General features: G+C 42.9%; 1 protein-coding gene across 3 annotated transcripts in view; it reads right to left on the bottom strand.

Moving 5' to 3' along the window:
* The window catches only part of srrm3 (serine/arginine repetitive matrix 3), a 126,228-nt gene that overhangs the window by 42,703 nt on the left and 58,176 nt on the right, over positions 1–25,349 (bottom strand). For all 3 annotated transcript variants that reach the window (XM_072661859.1, XM_072662012.1, XM_072661934.1), the window contains exon 2: positions 19,755–19,993. In XM_072661859.1, coding sequence (XP_072517960.1) covers positions 19,755–19,981 — 227 coding nt within the window. In that variant the 5' untranslated portion in view covers positions 19,982–19,993. The remainder of the gene's footprint in view (positions 1–19,754; positions 19,994–25,349) is intronic.

Raw genomic sequence — 25,349 nt, 5'->3', positions numbered from 1 at the left:
CACGACCGTTCCAGGAAAAATTGCAGACAAGTCTGTCTGCTCTCGTTTTGTCTGTTTAGTCTGAATGGGTAAGGGGTGGGCTGGGGTGCGAGGCCAGCAGGGATGGTCTGTTCTGCAGAGGAAGCTGGAAGTAAATAAATATAAATTTTTGCATTTTTGAAGCGTGTATGCCAAAGTGTTGTAATAGAAACTTTATTATGCCCCTGCACCACACACACACACACAGACACACACACATAGATGCATGATAAGGCTGGACATAGGGAGTCATGTTGCTTTTTTTCTAGGTCATGTCGAATTTCCCCACTGTGGGACTAATAAAGGATTATCAAGTGGTCAAGTCAAGTCAAGTGGGTTTTTACTGTCATTTCAACTACATACAGAGTACACAGTGAAACAAAACAACGTTCCTCCAGGACCATGGTGCAACATAGACACAGTGCATACAAAACACAAGTGCAGCACAGTACAAGTGCAGACAGACAACACAACACAGTACAGACAGAGAATAATAAATAATTAGGGGTAGTGTGCAAATTCTGCAGTGTGCAATAAATATTGAGTCCAGTGAGGTAGTAAAGTTATTTGTGCAAAATGCTTCCCATATTATCTGGGGTAAATGGTTGGGGACCGAGAGAGAGAGTGAGAATGTGTGTGTGTGTGTGTGTGTGTGTGTGTGCATGGAACAGAAAAAAAACATCAGTTCAGTCTCTGGAGTTAAGAAGTCTGATGGCTTGGGGGAAGAAGCTATTGCAGAGTCTGGTCGTGTTGGACCGGATGCTGCGGTACCTTCTTCCTGATGGCAGGAGGGAGAACAGTCTGTGTGAAGGGTGGGTGGAGTCATCCACAATGCTGGTTGCTTTGCGGATGCAGCGGGCAGTGTAAATGTCCATGACATCTTATCTTAATAAAGAATTATCTTATCTTTCCTCTCTCCTTGCGTTCTCATTGGCTGGAGCGCGACACTGCACTCACTGCCCGTCATAACCTGGTCGTGACATTTTTCACATTACGGGATTTCGACTCGCCGGCAGGTCCAGATATTTAACATGCTAGGCGAGCGGTCGGCGAGGTGGTCGGGACGCGTCTTTGAACAATCCACACACCGTGATCTAAAGCCGCTATGATTTTTGAGTCCCGAATGAACACCAATTTGCCTCTGAGCTGATGTTTTTCTCAGCGACTTCCAAAACCTGTCAGTGAGCAGAAAATCAGGGCTAAAATCGTGTAGTGTGAACTTGGCATTACTGGACTTAAAGGATCTGCTGCTAACATCTTGGTTCCAGACAACACAGGACACCTTTAGAGGTCTTGTGTAGCCCATGCCCTGATTGCTCAGAGCTGTTGTGGTGGCACAAGTGGCATCTACAAATATTAGGCATAGTATAAAACAAAAGTATTGGGACACCTGCTCATTCATTGTTTCTTCTGAAATCAAGGCTATTTTAAAGAGTTTATTCTACTTTATTCTACTATTCTCACCTCATCCCCAGCTCCCCAACTCACCCCAAAAATACTGGATGGAGCACCATCCATCATTTCAGAGAACACAGCTCCACAGCTCAATGCTGGGGGGCTTTATACCGCTCTAGCCCACGCCTGGCATTAGACAGCATGGTGCCTGTAGGTTCATGTTTATTTTTCTGCTCCAGAGAGTCCTACTTTTTTGCCAATACTTCTCTACAGGGGCTAGACAAGCTGTGTGTGTGTGTATTTGCACATCTTGTGTCAGCAATGGATGCAACTTAAAGTGAACGCTGAAAGATGAAAGATGTCCACAAACATTTGTATATATAGTGTACCATCTTTGGTACATGCTAAAGATGAATTTCTGATGCTGTTTGTTGCCATGTGGGAGTGTTTGATCCTCTGTTCATAAGCTCTGAGTTGGGTAACTATAGAATAGATTATTCCAGCTTCCAACCCTGGCTGAGGCTCGTTCTACTGCATTATAAATAACACCATATACACATAATGTGCCAAGTCTTTCCTGTTTTCTGAACAGTAATCCACTTGAGGGCATGTGTTGCTACTTATTTCACCCTGCTTGGTGTCGTGGGAAAACCATGGTAACGTGTGGCCTCTTGTGGCTTACTGCTGCAGAGAATATCATAAGACTAATAAAAACCCACAGAAATAAAACTCACAAGCTCACTTAGACCAACGTACCAAAGTTGTTTTTTTGTTATATATATTTTTTACAGTTACTGTCATGAAATGTACATCATTAAAGCTGTGAGTTGTCAGTTTTTATTTATAAACCTATAGTGACACAAATATGTACACAACACACCCAATATTTGGTTAATAATACTGTAGTTGGCTGCCCACCGCTGTGGCTGTGGGTGTGGGTGTGTGTGTGTGTGTGTGTGTGTGTGTGTGTGTACTCACTGCCCCTAACACATGTGAGTGTGTGTTCACTACCAGATGGGTTAAATGCGGAGGACACATTTCGCTGTACACTGTACAGTGACAAATACGTGCACCTTTACCTTGCACGTCTTTGTCTAAACTTAAGATGAGCTTGAAGGTGAACTGTAAATAAACTAAAATGACAGTATGACTAGCGAGTGCAAGGTACATGTGCGGTGGTTATGTAAATCTGGTGGTTTTACAGTATGCAGTGGAGTGTTTGCTTCATCATGTGCACCCACCCACTCATGTAACTAGTAATCCTTAGGATGTAATCACAGAGCCACAGAGCATTAGGGGTTAAAAAGGAGAACAGGTATGATAAACAGTGTTAAACAGTGAAAATGCACAAATTTAATAAATCCGAAATTCAGGGACTCTCTTAATGTCTAATTAAATAAAAGGTGAAACTAATATAAAAAGTGATACTGAAGGCTACATCTCCAGAAATCATTTAGTGACATATTGCTGCCATCAGTGTTGCTAATGTTGCTAATATCTATAAGCTCGATATTCTAAATACTGGTTAAAGAATAGGCCAATTCCGATCTAGAAATGCATAGCTCAGTAGAACTGCATGGCTCATGCCTATGCATTAGTGCTACTAATCAAGTACAGAAATCCGGTGGTCAGAAACTGACAGAAATGGTCTGACAAACAGCAGCAAAAAATGTGCCGCAGTCTGCAACTGTACACCCACACAGTGGAACTCTAAGCTTGGGGAAGCTCAAAGAGTGACCTGTATGAGAATGTTCATAGTAGGTGTTTCTAATAAACTGGACTGTATAAGGAGTAAGCCAAAGTCATCAAGGTTCCTTCTGAAGTAAAGAGAATAAACGTCTTACACGGTGGGCATTAAGCCGTCACCAAGCAATCAGGCAAACACGAAGCGCCAGGCGTTTCTGCCCAGCTGACCATCAGTTCTGCTCATGCACACTCCCACTCACAGCATGGCAGCAGAGCCGAAGGGTGGACGTTGCTCTTCCCCGCTGATCAGAGAGCAGCTCTGCAGGGCCAAGGCCAAGACCAGCCTTCACAAAGTCATATTTTATTCAGCACTAGTGAGAACAGCTACAGTGTTCTGTTGTTTTGGACAACTGGGTGTCTTTCTAAGTCAAATGCACACAAGCAAAGAAATACATATTGTGCTCTCAAATGTGCATGATTTACATGACGTAACTTGTTTGTACAGTGCTGACACTCTTGCATGGGACGGCAAATGATTTCCAAAAGTTGCTTTTGACTTGTTATAAAATGTTTTGGCAAAACATGTTAGATTTCTTGAGAGTTTAAGCAAACCTTTGAAGCTAGGTGATGTTAGCTTATTAAAATAACATGCATTTCACTGTTGTTTGGTTCTGGTTAGCCTCTTAAGGTAGTTTTTGAGGTCTGTTTGGAATCAGTATTCCACTGAGGAAGCCTCTTTTCCTCTTGTTATCTTCAGCTTTTTTACAGACAGTGTGATGCCTGCTCACAGAATTTGCCGGTATTTCAATTAATCCATTTTTTCCTCTACCAGTGCAATGTTCCCATGCCACTGGCTGCCATGCAAGTCCATCACATAATCAATCCAACCCTGGATTTAAAAGTTGGAAAGGTGTTCTTTTCACTAAATTCAACCCTTTTCCTACAAACATACTGACCAAAAAGATTTATTTGAACTTAATCAGTTCACAGAACGTTTCCAAAATGCATAAAGCTTGTTGAGATGTTTCTCTGAGAATGCCTGATTCTGGACTTCATGGTGAGGATACAGGAAAGATGCTCTTCTGATGACTCTTCCATGAAACTTGTATTTGTGCAGGTGATGCTGCACAGTAGAACAGTGCATGATCATTGCACATCATTTCACAGGTCTTTTTTTCAGTCTAACACGGTGGTGATTTACCTTTCTAGCAATCAAAATCAAAAGCAGTTCTCTTGATAAGTTGTTTGGGCTTCCAGAACTCAACATGGCCTCCACTGTCACTGTTAATTACTATTGCTTAATTACATAACAAAGTAGGAATGTACTGATATGATCCAGTGGCTCAGGATCAGGGCCAATCCAGGCATGTTTTAATGGATCGGGCATTGGTTATTTTAATCCCAATTCAGTTCTCCAGTCTTTATTTGAACCACAGAGTTCAGAGCACCATCTGATGTCCTCAAGACGCCATTAACGAACATTATTCCAGATGCAGAAGTGAGAACGTTCTCAGAAGGTAAATAAAAGAGTTGAGAGTCTGCAGTGTGGAGCTATTTATAAAACTATCACTGAAACTATCATATAAAACTATCACTGAAACGTTTTACCAGTGGGAAAACCGCTCACCTTTATTACACACAAGTAGACCAACAACATCCGATATCAGTGCAGTGTGTACCACTATATACAGACACACAGGAAGTGATTAGACTGCAATGTTGTAAAGGAGCTGGGAGCTGATTGGTCTTGACTAAACTAAATTAATCAGCCTGAAATATCTCATTATAGAAACAGTATCTGATCGGATCAGGGGCCGGATCAGGACATCCCTATTACACACTGAGGACTAAATAACTACCGAAAAAGGCTTTGCCATCTTCTTATAGCCTTCTCCCACTCCGTGGGCACCAATTAAGTCTTTGCTAAAAATTACCCAAGTGTTCAAATTACCCAAGTATTTGGTGCCCAAACTTTTACTTTAACATACATTTTAAAACAGAATTATTACATGATGTTGTAAAGAGTGTTTAATCGTTCTGTCCACAGTATGAACACATTTTGACCAGGGGTGCCCAAACATTTGCCTGCCACTGTAGATAATATAGAGGGAGGATTGTAACATACATATTTTAGTATTTATGATAGAAATTTGTCCTTTTTAATGTATGTACTGGACAGGGCAGTTTACAGAAACAGCGTAGAACACAGTAATCTGAGACCTACTCGCCTCATTCGTGTGAGGAGCCGCCCAGAATAGATCCCTCATTGGCGGGGTCTCTATGTGGTTTAATCTGCGGCTGAAGGAGGCGAATCAAAGGACAAAGTCAAAGTCATCCACTCAGGCATGCAGATCACGCCTACGCGCACAGGAAATCAGCTGTCAGTCGCGACATCAAGACAGAGTGGAGCGGCGAATGATTCTGGACGGCAGGTCGAGCCGCTGTCTGATCGGAGATCAGATTGTAGCCATGCCACATGGACAGGGCGTGGCAGGGTCAGGTCTGTGGGGAACAGAACCAATCTGTGGTCTGCAATTAGACATGGGAAGGGAACTGTTTATTTCTCTGTCTAGCTTTCTCTCAGTTTGTTCTCCTTCATCATGTATAAAGACTCTAGAGAAGACAAAGGCATTTTGGTTAGGTTGAATTTCAGTAGGAATAATCACCCTTGTCTTGGATAACACTAGCGAGACGTCATGGCACGGATTGGTTTAGGTGCTGGAAGGAGTTCATTATAGAGGTTAACTGGTCCACTGTTCTGGTCTAAGATTGCTACCACCCTATAATCATGCCCTTCCGACATCATTCAGATCCCGTCCTTTGCCCATGGCGATCGTTTTGCACTCTGCTACAACTGACTGGTGTGCTCGCTTATTTATACGTGCAGCACAAACCCTGTCACATCACATCTGTGCCGTCATCAGTGGTGTCCCAAGGGCCACTGACGCCAGAGGGGAATGACCGCTCCGGCTAGTGGTTCATAGCGATCGTCACGCCACTGTGGACCATTATTTTGTATGGTTCCTGTTTGAAGGGCAACAGAATACAGAATATGTTGGTAGCAATATGGTAATACTGCTGTCATTTTTGTAAAATTTGTATTTCTATACTCGAATTTGTATCTATTTGCCCTCACTACTTCTTTTGATATTTATAAGTATTAATAGTGTGTAGAAATTTGCATTTATATAATTGCATAAATATTTATTTGTGTCTGTTCAAATACCAAGATAAAATGACTATAGCTAGATCTAGACCTAAAAAAAGACGCAGTTGGCTTCATGTGCCACAGAGGAACCATGTGGTAGCGTTCACCCTCCCAGCACTGGTGGCATCACGTGATCATGTGATTCGGGGAGTTCTAACTAGCGGGAGGGAATTAGAAGTGATGGAACTGGGGAGAAAACAGCAGAGCAGCGTAGTAATTCTGGACGACAAGTTGAGTCACAGTCTGATATGAGATCAGACTGAAGTTGTCAGATAAATGAGGAATAGGAGAATCTTTGGTTTAACATCAGAATTAAAGAGACTCTCTATCCCCCTCTACCCCTCTCTCTCTCTCTCTCTCTCTCTCTCTTTCTGTGCCGTTTCAGAGCGCTGCTAATTGCAGCCTCCTTAGAAAATATTCACTGTTCAAGCTAAACTGAGGACTTTTCCCAAGCAGATTAATTGTTTCGTTCCCACTCTCTTGAAGGGTACTTGGTAAGCAGCTGATGCTGCATTAAATCACCACCTCAACAGTGTCAGGAGCTGTTTGCTTTATCTTCTTAAAAGTGTTCAGAAATCAGCAAAGCAGCCTGCAAGGTGACTGAAATTACTCTAAGAACTGAAGAGTGTAATAACTACCCACCCAGAAAGGGGAGGTAGTCATGATTCCCCGGATGTGTCAGATTCTTTTCTATAATGCATGCATTATATGGACTAAAGTATTGGGACACCTTCTTACAAAATCAAGGTGTTAAAAAGAGTTCAATACACTTTCTAATAGATTTTGGAGGAGCACTGCTGTAAGGATTTGATTGCATTCAGTGACAATATTGTTAGTGAGGTCAGGATGTTGGATAACCCCCATCTCACCTCATCCCCAACTCCTCAACTCATCCCGAAAGCACTGGATGAAGCTGGGAAAATTCATACTCCTCTAGCCTATGCTTGGCATTAAGCCTGATGCTATTAAGATGATCTGCTCCAGAGAGTCCTATTCTATTGGCAGTACTTCTTTACAGGGAGTAGACAAGCTCTGTGTGTACATTTGCACATCTGTGTCAACAATAGGTGCAACCTAAAGTAGCTAAATGCATTTATTGGAAGGGGTGAGAACAAACATAGGGAATATTCGGGTGTGATGCTGGGTAAACAAGCCAGATGCTCCCGGATGTAAAACAAGACATACGGTTTAATAAGAAACAGTCAATCCAGAAGGAAGGTGTAAAAGCCAGGGCAGGTCAAAAACAGGAACAGAAAAACACAATACACAGGCTTAGTGAGCAAACAAGCGAGGGTCGTAACAAGATAGCAACAGACCAAGCAGTCAAAACAGGAGGGCGAAATTCAAAGGGCAAAAACGAGAGGCAGAGAATGGTGGTAAACAATAAGGCTGACAAAGACAAATAACTAGGGGCACAAGGGTACCCAAAAGTCACAGTTCGGTCTTTATTTGAACAGACAGTTGTGTAAGGTACATTTTGTTACGCATTATCTCCTAATATAGCGTCCCCTTGAGGTAGTAATACAGCCTGTGGTGTTGTGCTAATATTGTCCACTATTAAAACTGTCCACACATGCCGACACACTGTCCTTGTCTGACAACTGATTTCAGCAGTTGGAATAAAGCAAAGAAACTGTCAGAATGTCGGAAACACTAGTCTATTAAGGTTTCCGTGTGTCACATTACCGTACTTACCCTAATAGTGCGAATGTGTATTCTCTGTGCAACAATGCACCTCGCTACACCTCTAGAAATAATACAGTGTATGCACTGACGGAAAAATCACAATACTGAGAATACAGAATACAGTTTTGTTGTGTAGAAAGTTTAAACTTGGGTGACGCTGACCTAGCCACCTGATTGCTGAGTGCTGATTGGCTGACTAAATTATGTGACTTGCTAATGCTACCTGGGTGTTGGAGTACATCCCACCCAACACCAGACACCATATGGACATTGTCTTTTGGACTAAATCTTTGGGTTGGTCCGCCATGGACTTTATTTAGCCCAAAGAATATGTTGTAAATAGGTCTTCATTTAGTCCATCTGATTCCAAATTTCCAAATTTAGCCAAACGTGGGCATCTTTTTTATCTTTTCAACAAAATAGTAGCATTGTTAAGACGTCATGCAAAGTCATAATTTCAAACCAGTTTCTGCTGGGTGGGTAAGATCAAGAGCTGGAGGACTGGGAACTGTGACAATAGGCATGTTGCGTTGACCTCCATGGAAATGCAAGTATTAAAGTATTAATATTTTAATATTTAACCACTTTAACACTGCAAAACGTATTACACACTACAAGACATATTATTCAATAACTACAGGGACTTCTGTACAATCTGGTAGGGGCTATTCTTTAGGAACACAGGCAGATGTAAACTAGAACATCATTTCCATGTAAATAAAACTCATGAAAGTCCATGACAACATTTTATTACTATTTTGATATGTTTTGATTTGTATAATACAGTGTTTCATTCACATGGAAATGATGGACACATTTCAATCAAGCCGATTTAACGCAGCACTTTTTTGGTGTACAAAGTAAACGGTTGGAATTACAGAGATAACAACTATTACGAAATCCAATTATGTATTCCATTGTCTTCTATGGTCTTTATGGTGGTGAGAGAGGAACAATAACAGCAAAGGAAGATGCCGTGACAGGACATGAACGAGTTCTAAAAAACAAGCCGAATGCTATTTTAGTCTAAGTCATTATGTTCTGCATGTAACAAAAGAACAGACCACTTTCCAGCCCTCCAACGGAGTGCAAAAACAGTGCCTCATTATTAGCTTGTCATGTCCATCACACACTGCAGATGCAGTGCCATAATTGTGCTGGCCCACCAGAGCACAGTTCCAAGTGGGGTGAAGGTGGAGGCCGGGCTCCAGTAGTCCCTTTTAGAAACGGCACAGTGCCACTTTTTCTTTTCCGATACTAACACTGACATCAGTACAGAAATCAAACACTTTTATAAACTTTGAGCAATAGACCACTTTTTTGTCCCGCAGATGTCCATTGTTTTATTATTTTATTTGCCAGATCAGATCAGTTTATGGGAAAAGATGGGAATAAACAGCAAAGGTGCACGTATTTGTCACTGCACAGTGTACACTGTACAGCGAAATGTGTCCTCCGCATTTAACCCATCTGGTAGTGAACACACACTCACACACACACATGTGTTAGGGGCAGTGAGTACATACACACACCCAGAGCACACACATCCAGCGCCCAGGGAGCAAAGAGGGTAAAGGGCCTTGCTCAAGGGCCCAACAGTGGCAGCTTGCCGAGCCCGGGAATCGAACACAACCCTGTTATCGATATCCCGGCGCTCTAACCGCTGAGCCACCACTGCCCTAGTAAATACATAGAAAGGGAGGAGCCACCAACTAAACATCTTACACAATATTCAATCCGTTTAAGCAGCAACTCGTTTACTAATGGTTTTGAGACTCAACTTAGTATGTACTGTTGACCAAACTGAGAGGCAGAAGTAAAGAAATGTGAGTTAGGAAAACTTCTGACTAAACTAGGTTGAGTTAACTCAAAAAACACTCTGTAATCTGTTACTGTTGTTGGATATTGTTGTTTATTTTTCTTGTAAAATTGTTAACATGTAAAAATGTAGTATCATCTGATGGTGACTAGGTGTACCAGGAATGCACACTTTCTGGAGATGCAGACAGCCTAGAGGTTAAGGGTCAGAAGCTTCAGGGTCAGGCAGGTACATCCTGCCTTGATTGTAAAACTTATAAAGATTGACCATCTGTTTAAAGAATACACACATGTTGCCCCATCCATGTTGGAGGCTGTAAACCAACTAGTTCACTGAGATATGAGTACTGAGAGACAATACTTGGAACTTGGGGGAACTTGGGGTTGAGCTGCCAGCAGATTGGACTGTAAAGTTGCCCTAACTTAGATTTTTTCTGATCAAATTCACAGTGCCGATATGAACGTAATAATACTTCAATAAGACTTCTGATTCAATGGCAACTACAAATAGCTCAATATTGCATTTTCTTGTTTGATGCCAATAGCAATATTAAAATCCCAATACCATTTTCCTTTGCTTTGGCTACTTATAAATAAATCACTTTACTTATGAGGAGAATCATCAAAGTACTCAAACACTTTACTACCCCACAGCTAACATCACATAAGTTTCAAGCAGTTTCAAGCTAGATAGATATGAGGGTTAAATTAATTATTTGTTCCTCTGTAATTTCTGCTGATATCGGCCCAAAACCCACACCTGTCAATACAGATATGGCCCCACGCACTCATTCATACTGATGAACATGCACACACACACTCAGATATGATTAGATTGTGCATTTATTGATCCCTCCTGCCTACTGTTAATGCTCTGTAAGCAAAGGGCAGACGGGAAACACAGGCAGAGCTAAGAGGCAGGGAAAACAGTCCTAATATACACTACAGTCAGATTTACTAAGGAGTGTGCAAAACCCGCAGCGTGTGCTATAATTTAGCACAGCTCTAGTTTGCAGTTGGTATATAGTTGTGGGTAGTTGACTGTACTGAGCCATTCTGATTGCAATGTTGAACACAGTAGCAAACAGCAGGGCTGAGCTAAAGCGGTGGATTGTGGCTGAGGGGAGCTGTCCGTTGATGTGGTGCTGAAACTGGTGGTACGTCATGTTTTCCAGTGTAACATTGATTTCGTGTAACATACCATCAAACCACCCCCACATAAACATCTGTGGCGCTCCCTCAAAGCAGGACGTGTTGAAAAAGTGCTCGTAAACATGGTGGGGCCAATGGCCCGCTAGGCTTTCCATATCAAACCGGGACTATTTCTGCTTAGTTTAGCATGCCTGCAGTAGAAAATAAGCTCAATGCAGCATGGCCTGACTCGTGCGGTGAGCTTCCAAGACCTCTCGTCACACCGCCTGCCCCCACTATAATGTAATTTTCCAGCCTTGTGGCCATCTGTGGGCCTAGGGAGGGCAGGGGTGCGCTGACAATCACTCAGTATTCATAGAAAATTCTGATACACCTTAGAGGTCTGCTACCTAGTTCATTTTCAAAGGAGTGTTTTCATGGAGCTGTTTCTCTTTTATTGTAGCTGTATTCTCTCTTTGTTTCTATCTTCTGACTATAGCTGGAGTCTGGAGTGGCAGGCTCAGGTAGGGTTCACGTTGGGGTCAGGTTTCAAACTGAGCAGTACCTGCCGGGGCTAGTCGGGTCATGTCTATGAGGGGTATGGGTTGGATTTGAGACTCACTTTCTTGCCCATACAGACCTCAAATACACAAACTGACCCTCATGACCTACATAGGTTTCAGAGAGACGCAGAGTTGTGAGAGAAAAAAGAAAGCAATACACTGTTCTTTGAACAATGCTGTAGAAGAACCACTTTTGGTTCTGTAAAGAACCATATTTGTAAAAGAGATGTGTCAGTGTAAAGAACCTTTTACATCAAGAGAAGGTTGTAATGGTCTGTAAAGGTTCTTCACATGCAAATCTCTCTTCTACAAGCATAGTTTCTTATTAAAGAACCAATAGTGGTTCTTCCATGGCACCGCAGAAGTACATATGAGCCCACTTTAATTACAGACTGGCAAAGCTAGATTTGAAAACTTGCTTGCTTTTAAGACACGTGTCACTGCACAGTTCATTACAGAAGCACCATAACCTGCAATAACTATGTATCATCCTTCCTTATCAAACTGCATGTTTTGATCCTGTTAGTGTAAAGAGTGGAATGTGTGTGTGTGTGTGTGTGTGTGTGTATTTACTATTTAATAGGAAAAGAGAACTCTGGGTCACAGAGCCCCACCAGCCTCACAACATGCAGCATTCAGCACCTTCCCTTGACACACACACACACACACAATGATGAATGGAGATAAATGGAGATGTGAGAGAGGGGGACAGAGAGAGAGAGAGAGAGAGAGAGAGAGAGAGAGAGAGAGAGATAGTGAGAGAGGGGGACAGAGAGAGAGATAGTGAGAGAGGGGGACACAGAGAGAGATAGATAGTGAGAGAGGGGGACAGAGAGATAGATAGATAGATAGATAGAGAGAGAGAGAGAGAGAGAGAGCGAGAGAGAGAGTGAGAGAGAGAGTGAGAGAGAGAGAGAGATAGTGAGAGAGAAGGACAGAGAGATAGATAGATAGATAGATAGAGAGAGAGAGAGAGAGAGAGAGAGAGGGAGTGAGAGAGAGATAGTGAGAGAGAAGGACAGAGAGAGAGAGAGATAGATAGTGAGAGAAGGGGACAAAGAGATAGATAGATAGATAGAGAGAGAGAGAGAGAGAGAGAGAGAGAGAGAGAGAGAGAGAGAGAGTGAGAGAGAGAGAGAGAGTGAGAGAGAAGGACAGAGAGAGAGAGAGATAGATAGTGAGAGAGGGGGACAGAGAGAGAGATAGAGAGATAGATAGATAGAGAGAGAGATAGATAGTGAGAGAGAGAGAGAGAGAGAGAGAGAGAGAGAGAGAGAGAGAGAAATAGTACTTTAATGTTGGGAATAACCTTAGTTAGCCATGCTTCACATATTTTCAAATGAGTTTGCAGGGTCTTCAAAATCACACACACACACTCACTTTGTTTTCATGTTGCAACCCCTATCCGTCCCCGTGCATTTCTTCAACATTAGCAGTGATGGATGACTTCAATTACAGCGAGTGACTGAGCCAATCAGAAAGCACCATGGAGACCCGACCCACCCCTACACCAAAAGACTTCTGGGAAAATCATTGACCGCTCTCTCATCTTCTGTCAGTCGTCGGCACAATAAATTGCGCAGATTAACCACTTTTACTGTTATATGCTTAAACAAATACACCCAGGGTGCTGTGTGTGTGTGTGTGTGTGTGTGCAACTTGGTCAAATACTCGTTTTACTAATGTACCGGTTTTTCAATCCAGATTTAAATAAATAAATAACTTTTTTCCTGCAGAGCTTTATACAAACTAACTTAATGTCTCATAACCTTAAAAAACAGCCAAATAAATGAATTCATTAAAAGCTGTAGTAAAGATTGGATCCCCCAAAAGTGGCTTTTTTTGCAATGTTCTTGGCTCTTTAGTCAGGCAGCATGCTTCGGAACTACCCTGATGATGTCTGAGTCAAAGACCCCCTCCAAAAACATCAGCTTAATTTTTCACTCATGTAAACCATCTAGTTAAAACACCCAGTTATTTTCACACAGGTCTAGAATCAGTCAGTTATGTACAAACTGCAAGCTCACCCCCATTGAAACTTAAAGGTGACATATCATACCCTTTTTCCAGAAGTTCACAAAATACCACAAGTTATCCAATGCCACCCTCTCACCCTGTCTATACAGCCCTGTTCAGAGTCACAGGTTTGATTGCCTGCTCCTTTAAGTGATAATGAATCATTTAAGTTGCACCCATTAATATGGGGCAGTGGTGGATCAGCAGTTAGAGCGTCGGGTTATTGATGACAGCATTGGGGGTTCGATACCTGGGCTCGGCAAGCTGCCACCGCTGGGCCCCTCTCTGCTCCCCGGGCAGCGCAGCAATGGCTGCCTACCGCACCGGGCATGTGTGCTCACTGTCCACTGTGTGTGTTTCACTGGTGTGTATGTGTGTGTGTTCTCTGCATAGATGGAAGCCAAATTCCATCAGTGTTCGTCATAAATGGTAAATATGGTCGTCTTGTCTTGCTGGCACAGATGAACAAATGCACACACACACGCACACACAGCTAGATAGAACAGGACTCTCTTACCAGAGTCAGATAAACATAAACCTATTGGCACCATACCTTATGCCAGGAGTGGGCTACAAAGGGGTATAAAGCCCCCAACACTTTTTAATACCCTTAATTCAGAAGACACAATGAACGTGCAAGCGTCCCAATACTTTTGGCCATATAGTGTAGCTACACATGTTGACGTTTACATGTTGTGTATTAACAATAATTCTGTGTGTGTGTGTGTGTGTGTGTGTGTGTGTTTGTGTGTGTTTGTGTGTTAAGTGGCAGGGCTGGAGGAGCAGGCAGTGGCTGCAGATCACTAAACGAGTGCACAGCTTAGCGCACAGGCCAGCGTGCCTCACGGCTAATTGGCTCCCAGGATTGAGATGCCATAAAACACACCTGACAATTAATCCCTTCTGCCTGCAGTCACACTGCATATGTTGCATTTGTGTATGTGTGTGTATGTGTGTGTGTGTGTGTGCTGCAGTGGCTGGGGAGAGAATGAGTGACCGTCTCAGCGGTACAAATAACAGTCTGTTTAATCTGCCTAGAAAAATCTCAGAGGGGCAAACGAGGAAGACAGGGATTAAGTGCATGTTGGTGTGTGTGTGTGTGTGTGTGTGGTGGACAGGGGGTTAAAGGCTTTTGACAGGTTTTTGGAGGGAGCTTGTTTGGATGTAGCTCGAGAGGCAACCCACTGGATTAGATTCACTGCCTGGACAAAAAATCCCCCAGCCAGTGTCTTAATTGCTTCTAAATGTCCTTCCACACACACACACACACACAGGCATTTGACAGCCTTCCAAATCATGCCCTGTATTCCATTTTCTTCCCTTTTCTCGCTCATTTAATTCAAAGGAGTCAAAGCTTTAATTGAAAGGGCTTCGCCGGTGATTTGTGGAGGAATAGAAGGGCAGAGAGACGGGGCTACTCGAGCATGAAGCAGGCCAGTGGAGTGGACAATGAGGGGGAAAGCCCCACGGCTCAGGCAGACATACTCTCTTTACCTTACGCTGTAGCACAAAAATCCATTCATATGATCAATAAATACCTGCTTTGATTATTTAATTAAAGCTGGAGTAGGAGATTCATTTCAGTTTTACTTATTGAACTGCTCTTTACATCCTGACAGCAATCAATAAACGTAAAAAACTCTGTCCGATCATTTCATTCAGACCTACCTGCCTACCTGTCTACCCTCCTGCTGCAGGGTGACAACCTCTGAAATGGCAACTTTACTTTTAATGGAAGTCAGTGTAAAAAGATTTTATTCCAAGTCATTTGGAAGCATTTCTATTGGTCCATTCATCATGAAAAAAGAACTTAAGTTCATATGACTTGAGCAAGTGGCTTTTGAAAGAGGGTTGAAGGTAGAGGGTGGTGTTGGATTTTGTCCAAAACTTGCTTACTTGCTTACAGTTACTGAGTAATTTCTAAACAATCACCCTCTAGTTGTCATACTCATATTCTGAACCACAGTTCAATATTCACCATGTGTAGGACAGTTTCTTTGTACTGGTGGGCCTTATTCAAATTATTTGATATTTTCAACATTTTGAAATAGAACTGTATATATAGTGTGTAAATGCACTGGCAATGTCAAAGAACTGCTCCAAAAAATAAACCTCTGGTGTTGACTGCCTCTTATATTAATGAATAATTTTATGTTATTAATGTTATTAAGTGACCTAAATGAATAACTTCCCACGCATTTGCCTACTCAGCCCCACAAGCTCCAAAGGAAATGAAATCTGGTCATTGTGTTGCCATAACATCACCAGAACTTCCTCACTCCTTAGCCCACCCCATTACTTGACAGGAGGTACGGGGTCTTGCACTGCCTTGTTGGCAGATCAAATCATTATGCACCAAACGAGGACACACAGTGTTATTGATGCTAAGCAACTATGCGGGTAGTAGAAGCGCCCCCTAGTGGAGAACAAACGTGAAGAGATGAGTGTGTGTGTTGCAAGCCAGGTCCATGAGGTGCTTTGTCTTTGTATCCACAAAAAGAGCTGGATTATATTGAAGCACTCTAAGTTCTGTGTGTATTTCTTCCAGTCTTATTTGTGCATTTGTAAACGTGAGTAAATCATTTTCTAAAGTACTGCTGTGGAACCAAGCTGAAGTCTTAAGTGAGATTAACTTAGGATTCACACATTGCACACACACACAACCCCATACTTCTCTCCCTCTCCATCTAAGCAATTTGTCGGATACAGGAGAGGCTAGAGCTTTGTAAGTGGAGTGTGTCTGTGTGTGTCTTTGTGTGTGTATTTAGGACCCCTGGCAGATGGTCTTTCTCTCCTCTGTAACATTCAGCTTCATATCATGGTCATCAATCTGACGGCCACTACCTCAGCGGCCCTAACGAGGAACCATACCATCTGCTGTGTTAAGGGGGGGGGGGTCTAAACACATTACCTGGATTACTAAAAGAAGGCCTAGAAGAAAGTGCACTCTGTGGCCACTATAGTAGAAACAGAAGAACCACTTTTGGTTTTGGTTCTTCGAAGGATGGGTCTTTAAATAATGATTTTTCTGATTTTCTTAATATTTCTCTAAAGATTTATAGAATTGTGACACAATAGAAATGCTCTACACTCTAAGCAAGAAAAAAAACAGCATTCAGCCATTAATTATCTGGCTACAAAGGCACCTGTCTATGGGAGGGTTCTACATATTAGGCAGCAAGTTAACAGTCAGTTCTTGAAGGTGATGTGCTAAAAGCAGGGAAAATGGTATAGGGACTAGGATATGAGCACCTTTGACAAGGGCTAGAGGGCTAGACAACTGGATCAGAGCATCTCCAATATATCAGACAGGTACTGTGGGGCATTCCCAGTATGCAGTGGTCAGTACCTACCAAAAATAGTCCACAAAAGGTCAACTGATGAACTGGCAATAGGGTCATAGGTACCCAGTCATCCCTTGAGGCTGCTAACGGCTTGGTGCCAGATACCACAGGTCGGACACTCAGAGGTCTTTCTGAATTCAATGACTTGGTGGGTCAGAGCTGTTGTGGCGGCACGAGGGGGACCTACACAATTTTAATGTTATGGCTGATCTTTGTGTATCTTTGTGTTTTTAATAAAGAATATACATGTGCAAAATATGTTCTATAAAGAATATACATGTACAAAAGGTTTTCCTTGTATATAAAGCACCACTTAACCAAGTTGAATCATTAAAATGATTCATTGCTTTGTCATGGTTCTACTAAGAACAACTGTCTTTACCATAGAACCCTTGAAGAACCCCTTTTTATGAGAGTATAGGAAGAATTGCACAGAACCTTTACATTTTAAAAGGTTCTTCAGACATCTTTTTTACATGGTTCTTCTGTGGTACAGCTCAAAAGAACCCATTGTGACTCTTTCCTTGCTCCACTGTACAGTTTGAGACTGTAGCCAATCTGTGAACCCACTCAACCTAGCAGCAACACTAATGTGTGTAAACACCTCAAGCAACACCGCTATGCCTGACACACTTGTACCAGTACCACACAAACACACTATCCTGTTACGGTCACTGCTGTGCTGAGAATGGTCCACCACCCTAATGGAATGATGGTGCTTCATCCAATACTTTTGGGATGAGCTGTGGAGTTGGGGGTGAGGTGGGCTGGTAATCATTCAACATCCTGACCTCACTAATGCTTTTGAATGCAATCAAATCCTCACAGCAATGCTCCACAATCTCGTAGAAAGCGTTCTTCCCTGGACAGTAGAGACAGTTAATTCTAAAACAAAAGCAGGATGAACTCTGTTACTATCCTTGATTTCAGAAGAAACAGTGACTGAGCAGGTGTCCAAATACTTTTGTCCACATTGTGTATCTTAAAGCTCCACACTACAGTCATTTGAGCATCTCATTCACAAGGCCTTGTGTTTGCACAGACGGCACTGCAATCAAGGTCCTTCATACGGACACGCTGCATACACACTCCGGCGCAGACACCACTGTGCAAGGTCGCAGCCCTCCTGTTTAATTAGTCCATCCTTGGTGCCAGGCTCCCTTAAAAAGCCCTTGAGGCGTTCAGTGTGGTGCCTGCAGGGATATGTGTGTGTGCCGCCTGACTGAATGGCAGGGTCTGCAGAAGGTGACAGGGATTAGAGGCCTAACGAATGCCTCTGCATAAACACTACTGTTCCAGTGCAGCATAATGGCATGGTAATAACTCCTGTTCCTTCCAAATCCAAGCGATATCCATCCTTCCACATGTGCCAGAAGAAGCCAGATCTGGATTAGCACCTATTGGGGTGGATCTCCTGGTTCACATATGCAAAAATGTCACACAACAATCTGTAAATATATACACAACATTCATTATTTGATATTTATTTTTCAGCTTTTGTTGGAGTAACTGTAGTGGTTGGTGTGGCGCAACAGATAACACCACCACCTATCATTGCATTACAACAACACCATGTGGGTTCAATTCCCGGTCTGGGTGACTATGCTGCACTACACCAATAAGAGTCCCTGGGCAAGACTCCTAACACTACATTGGCCCACCTCTGTAATACGAGTAACCTTGTAAGTCGCTCTGGATAAGAGCGTCTGCTAAATGCCATAAATGTAAATGTAAATGTAACTGTCTCGGGAAGGCTTTCTACTAGATTTTGAAGAAGCACTGCTGTAAGAATTTGATTGCAATAGTGTTTGTGAGATCAGGATGTTGGATGATCACCACCCCACCTCATCTCCAATACCCCAACTCATCCCAAGTACTGGATGGAGCACCATCCATCATTCCAGAAAACACAGTTCCACTGCTCCACGGCCCAATGCTCTGGGACTTTTTTGCCACTCTAGCCCATAGGGTCATGTTTACCTGCTTCAGAGAGTCTATTCTATTGGCAATACTTCTCTAAAGGGACTAGAAAAGCTGTATGTCTTTTGCACAGCTGCGGCAACAATGGGTGCAATTTAAAATAGCTGCATGCATTCATTAGAAGGGGTGTCCACACACATTTGGACAAGTTTTCTTTTGTATTATTTGAGTACCTTAATGTTGAGGAATGCTGGGTTTTATTAAAGCCATACAGTTGAGGTCAGGCATACTAGACAGCCTAGAGTAAAATTCCATTGTTTTTAGTACATATTTATACGCTGTTGAGCCAAAACATTAACACCACCTGCCTAATATGTTGATGACCATCTGTGTGCCACCGTAACAGCTCACTATACAAGACAACCGGAGATGTCCTGTGGTAAATGAACACAAATACTTTACAGCATATACTTTAACTTCTGTCAGTAGCAAGGTGGATACTCAAATCTGGCATGGAACCAGTATTTCCCTAAGGTAAAAACAGTATGCGTATCCAAGTGATGTACAAGAAAACAGCACCCATCAGACCAAGAGTCTTCTATTGCTCCAAAGTCCAGTCCAGATGCTTTTGGGGGCCCACTGTAGGCACTTTTGACGGTAGACAGGAGTTAGAATGGGCACTCACAGTAGAGTGTATTGCACTTGTGTTGTGAGATACTTTGTGTTAGACAGGTGCCACAGTATCCCTTCTGTCAGTTCCACATAAATGGGAATGTCTCTGTTGCCCTCACATGTTGATGAGACTTGGATGTCCAACATCCCGTCTCCGGATTTTGGATTTGTCCCTTTTCGGCCAACTGTTGGTAGCTATTTACCACTGCTTACCAAGAGCAGTCCACAAACCATGTCATAAACAGCAAGGTTTACTTTAACTAAAGTAGTGTATTCACTCTTTCACACACGCCTTACCCCTGTTCCTCCATCATCTCCTGTAGCTCCATGCACTTCAGCTCCACTCGTCTCTTCCTCTCATGGTCCAGGATCTCACGGTGAGCCTTCTTCACCAGCACTGGCTCTGGTTGCTGCACAACCTCTTCTTCCTCAGGCTCTTCGTCGGGTTTGGGGCGTGCTGCAGGCTGCAGGGGGACCCCATTAGCGCCTTCCCCAGGGGAGGGAACCCTCGCACCGTCGTACATGGCCACAGCACTCTGGAAAAGAGAAAGAAGAGAGGGTAGGTGATGCGTGCCTTGACACAATATACACAGTGTACGTACGTCTTCTGAACTCGATTAATACATGTCTCTGCAGTATTTAGCAGTTTGGCATTTCAAACTGGGTTCAGATATCATTTCTCAAACATTTGTTGAGCTCGGTTTGGGTTCAGGTTTCATGTTTAGGTTTCTCCCAGCCCATCTTCTATCTTTTAGGAATGCTGGCCTCCATTTACTCTGGTTTTGGTGAAAGTGTGATTTCAATTTAATTTTGCTGATTTAAAGATTATTTTAATGAAAATCTAAGAAGCATCTAAGGTGCAACTGTTAGGAATTTGGAATTGTATTTGGCCTCCAGTTGGTAGTGGTCAGATTTGGACAGACTTTTACTGGGCTCCAGTCAGTACTGGAACAGACTTTTACTGGGCTCCAGTCAGTGCTGGAACACACTTTTACTGGGCTTCAGTCAGTGTTCCAGAATTTTCCTGGGATAGTCAGTGTGCCAAAATGTTACTGATCTACACTCAGTGATGGGACATCATTTTACTGGGCAAGTCAGAGTTAGGACATTGTTGTACTTGGCTAAAGTCAGTGTTGGGACAGCATTTTACTGAGCTAGTCAGTGTTGGGACAGTATTTTACTGAGCTAGTCAGTGTTGGGACAGCATTTTACTAGGCTAGTCAGTGTTGGGACAGTATTTTACTGGGCTACACTCTGGGAAAGACTTTTATTGGGGTAAACGTAGTGTAAGGACATAATTTACCTGGGCTAGTCAGTGTTGGTGCAGAATTTTACTGGGCTAGTCAGTGTTGGGACAGTATTTTACTGAGCTAGTCAGTGTTGGGACAGTATTTTACTGGGCTACACTCTGGGAAAGACTTTTATTGGGGTAAACGTAGTGTAAGGACATAATTTACCTGGGCTAGTCAGTGTTGGTGCAGAATTTTACTGGGCTAGTCAGTGTTGGGACAGATGTTTACTGATCCATAACCAGTGTTGGGACAAAATAGGGCTGGGACCAAATTCTACTGGCCTTGTTAGTGTTGGTACAGAATATTTTACTGAGCTACCACCAGCCTGGGACAAAATATTACTGGGCCACAGTAAGTATTGGGACTAATGTTTTGCCTTTTTTGTCCATGGTAGAATTATGTTTGGCTATAGTTGAGTTCAGATTGAAAACATTCCCTCAGGCAGAATGGTTTTGGGCTATATTCATGTTTGGTTTAGCATTTAATGTCAAATCTGTAGTTTAACAAGGATAACCTTTTAAAGATATTAGAGAATATTAGAGGAGCAGCAGTGCTGATTTAAGGACGGTGGGAAATCCTTGATTAGATAACATTAAAAATGTACAGTCAGTCATTCCCATTCCTATTCCCAGTTATTTACCATTTGATTTCATTTTGATTTGAAGTGCCAGATACACCCAATGACTCACCACCCATAGCCTGACAAACATATCTCAGGTCAGTTCAGAAATTCCTCATGAAATGACCCAAGATCCGTTTGCCAGACTACAGACAGCCGCTCCAAATGTCACATCTCCTTAGTGAACTGATGACTGGATCATTTCCCCACTCAACGTTCACTCGGTGCTGGATATTAATAATTAACCTCTCCTGACCTCTCTGCTCAGCTACGTTTTTGAAGCTTGATGGTTATCAGTGTGGACAGAATCCCGTTAAGATCTATTTTGCAAGGAAGGGAATATTTTTTGAGGACAGTGACATATTTCATCATTACCTCTTACAGGAACCCTCGTCTACCGTACACGTGTCAGCATAGAGATTTAGGGATTACATTCAGCTTTGGTAAAAAGGATAGGGCTTGTGTTAGCATCAACACAGCAGATTCACATGCTCCTAACCCTTCTCACTGACCCTGAATGACCCTAATCTTTGAGAATCACACACTTGAATATGTACATATATATACACATACTTATGCATCAAACACACACACACACACACAAACCAAAAGCCTCTCCCAAAATGGTATTTCAGGGACAAATAAGTTCTGATAGAGACATTGTTAGGGCAAGAGGGAGTGAGAGAAAGAGAGAGAGAGAGAAAAGGAGAAAGAGAAAGAGAGAGGGAGAGAGAGAGGCAGAGATGCTATCACCCCCATCTCTCTGGGACAGAGGCCAGAAGTTGCTCCACTAATGGACTCATTTTTCACAATGGAGAAAATGCAACCACATCACTTAATCATTGTCACTGCCCCAAGTGGTCAGGTGATGCTTTTTTCGTTCAGGGAAATTGTCCCACTTCAGCTGGGGGACACCAAGCACCCCTCTCTTACGGTGTCCCATTAAAAAAGTGTCCCCCCTTCCCCAAAAAAAGAACATCATACTGTATCCTGCAGAATTCAGTAACATGCATCGTACTACCAGGTTGTCCTTTTACTGGTCACGTTATGAGATCCACCTTACAAGTAAGCGCACCATAGACACAAGGGGTTCTTCTTCTTCGTTAGTACTCTTCCCCATTACATGTAATGCTCCCTAAACTGGGAGGGTGAGAACTGACACATGCCTCCTCCGACACATGTGCAACCAGCCACCACTTCTTTTCGAACTGCTGCCAATGCAACGCTCTAAGGTGCTCAGAGGAAAACGACGAGTTCCCCATTTTGATGCATCGTCTAGCAGATGCCTTTAGCAGCCATCTACCCCAGAGAGAGCAGAACAATTGTGCTCTGGCTGCTGATAGCAGGCAGCATGACCCAGGATCTGTCTGGACCACTCAGAGCCCCCACAAAGGGTTCTTCAAGGGTTCTTGAGTAAATGTCATTTGCATAGAATCATTCAGATGCTTAAATGTTCTTTGACTGGTTAGGGGTTCTTTACACTGGTGGAAAACCTTTTGTAGATGCCAGATGTACACCAAAAACCCAGGCAATTAAGTTATCTAATTACAGATAGAAATATACTAAATGTCCAGAGGTTTGTGGACAGTCCTCTAATGAATACATTTAGTGGTACTGTGTTCTCTGGAATTATAGATAGTGCTCCATCCAATTCATTGTGGGATGAGCTGGAAAGTTGGGAATGAGATGGGCTGGTAATCATCCAACATCCTGACCTCACTTACACTCATGTCGCTAAATGCAGCCAAATCCTCACAGCAATGCTCCACAATCTAGTAGAAAGCCTTCTTCCCTGGACAGTAGAGACAGTTACTCCAACAAAAGCAGGATCAATTATTTTGTTAAACATTCTTGATTTCAAAAGAAACAATTAATGAGCAGGTGTCCAAATATTTTTGTCCATATACTTGATACGATTTTGCTGACCACAGACCAGCGTAAGTGTTAGGCTCACGCTTCATGGTAAACACAGGAGCTCCATATGAGTAAGCAATATGGCTGAGGTCGGCTGGTTAAAGCAGTGTAAATGAATGAGTTTGTCGAGGACAGTGTGCTACAATGTGCTGCATGATAAACACACTAGGTAGGAGGGGGTTAGTAAGCCAGCCGTGCATCGTGGGTAAAGTCACGAAGCGTTGCATAGCCTAACAGGTGGCGCGGCAGCAGGAGGCATCATCACAGACTTCATTATCCACTAAATCATCGTCTCAAAAACATGCACACTCTCTCTCGCGCTCTTTATCTCTACAGCCTCATCATCGTTTCTCCACCCTCCTCTCTATCCACATCTGTCTTCCTCCATTCCTCTCAGATAATCTGCATGGCAGACATTGCAGAAGTCAAAAGGATTTGAAGAACAGATCTCTCTGTCCCCTTGATCTGACCTCAACCTTCTAATCACACGATTCTCTTTATCTTCTGACCATCCTGTATCTTGTAGCTCCACCTTGCTGGTAGAGTTAGAGGCTGCAGCTCATCTGTTGGTGCACATTTCATCTTAGCCATCTTTCAGCACTTCAACAGTGTTCCATTTCTGACCACAGAAGCTATTTTTAGGGGTGGATAGAAGGATATTTTTGGGTGGTGGACCACTCACAACCCTGTCGATATCACTGCTGTGCTGGGAATGGTTCATCACCCAGGTAATCTCTGAGCCTGTTGTCAAAAAATGACCTGTCACAACTGGGGTAGAGAGTACATGACAAATTGTGCACCTACAGTGGTCCTCTAAGCCTGCCCAGCGATGGGCAAAACAAGGTGAGGGGCAGTGAGGGCAGATCTCCTGTCATGAAGTTTCAGACTGTGTTATGATTAGCTTACAAGTTTTGTATGTTGTATTTCAGGCACTGCTACACTATACAGACAAAAGTATTGGGACACCTGCTTATTCATTCATTGTTTCTTCCGAAATCAAGAGTATCCGTCTCTACTGTCCAAGGAAGAAGGCATTCTACTAAATTCAGCGACAAGAGTGTTAGTGAGGTCAGGATGTTGGATGATCACCACCCCCACCTCATCCCCAACTACCCAACTCCTCCCAAAAGAATTGGATAGAGCACCAACCATCATTCCAGAGAACACAGTTCTTCCACTGCTCAACAGTCTAAATCCAGGGGGGCTTTATACCCCTCTAGCCTATGCCTGGCATTGGCATGGTGCCAATAGGTTAATGTATATCTGCTCTAGAGAGTCCTAGACAGGGGCTAGACAAGCTGTGTGTGTTAGGCAAAGGCATGCAACATAAAGCAGTTGAATGCATTCATTAGAAGGGGTGTCCAAAAACATTTGGACATGTGGTGCAAGGTTTGTGGCAAACGTTAACAATAAGATAACTCATGAACAAATGCAACTGGTTATTAATGTTTGAATTATTAGCAATCAGTGATGACTGACAACTTTGTGTCTTGCTAGCACAAACCCTTTAGTTTGGTCGATTTCGTGACTTCAAAAGTTTGGAAAATTAATGTTTCGCTAGGCCGGCAAGTGAGATAACATAGAGCACTCATCCTCCACTGCGGACACACCCTGAGTCAAGTGTTTAAGTGTAACGTTCGTCTAGACATGAAGGAAACACTTAACACTGCTAGAGGTTGCTAGATAGAACAGACATATAGATCACCTCTCAAGGAAGCAAACAGCTCTAACAGCCATGATTGTGCCCTTTGCTTTTACAGTCACCAATAATGTTTGTCCTTTCAAAGCAGTTAAAGCGGCCATAACAGAACAGATAAAACAGCGACACACACTGATGCTTAGCCACGCCATTACTAACTGAAGCATCAGCTTGAGGCTTGAGCTGTCATACTGATCAACCCAGGACAGCGTTTAATAGAGGGCATCATACTACATGTTAATGATAATAATTTGCTGCTGACACCATGGCCTTGGCCCATGCTTGGACCTCCATGGCAAACCATCTGCCATTGGTAATGGAAGCCCTTGTACTGATCAAAGATCAATTTGACAGGTTTTCGATCTTCC

This window comes from Salminus brasiliensis, chromosome 1, assembly GCF_030463535.1.
Source record: "Salminus brasiliensis chromosome 1, fSalBra1.hap2, whole genome shotgun sequence".
Lineage (NCBI taxonomy): Eukaryota > Metazoa > Chordata > Actinopteri > Characiformes > Bryconidae > Salminus > Salminus brasiliensis.
This window is presented reverse-complemented; position numbering and strand designations above follow the sequence as displayed.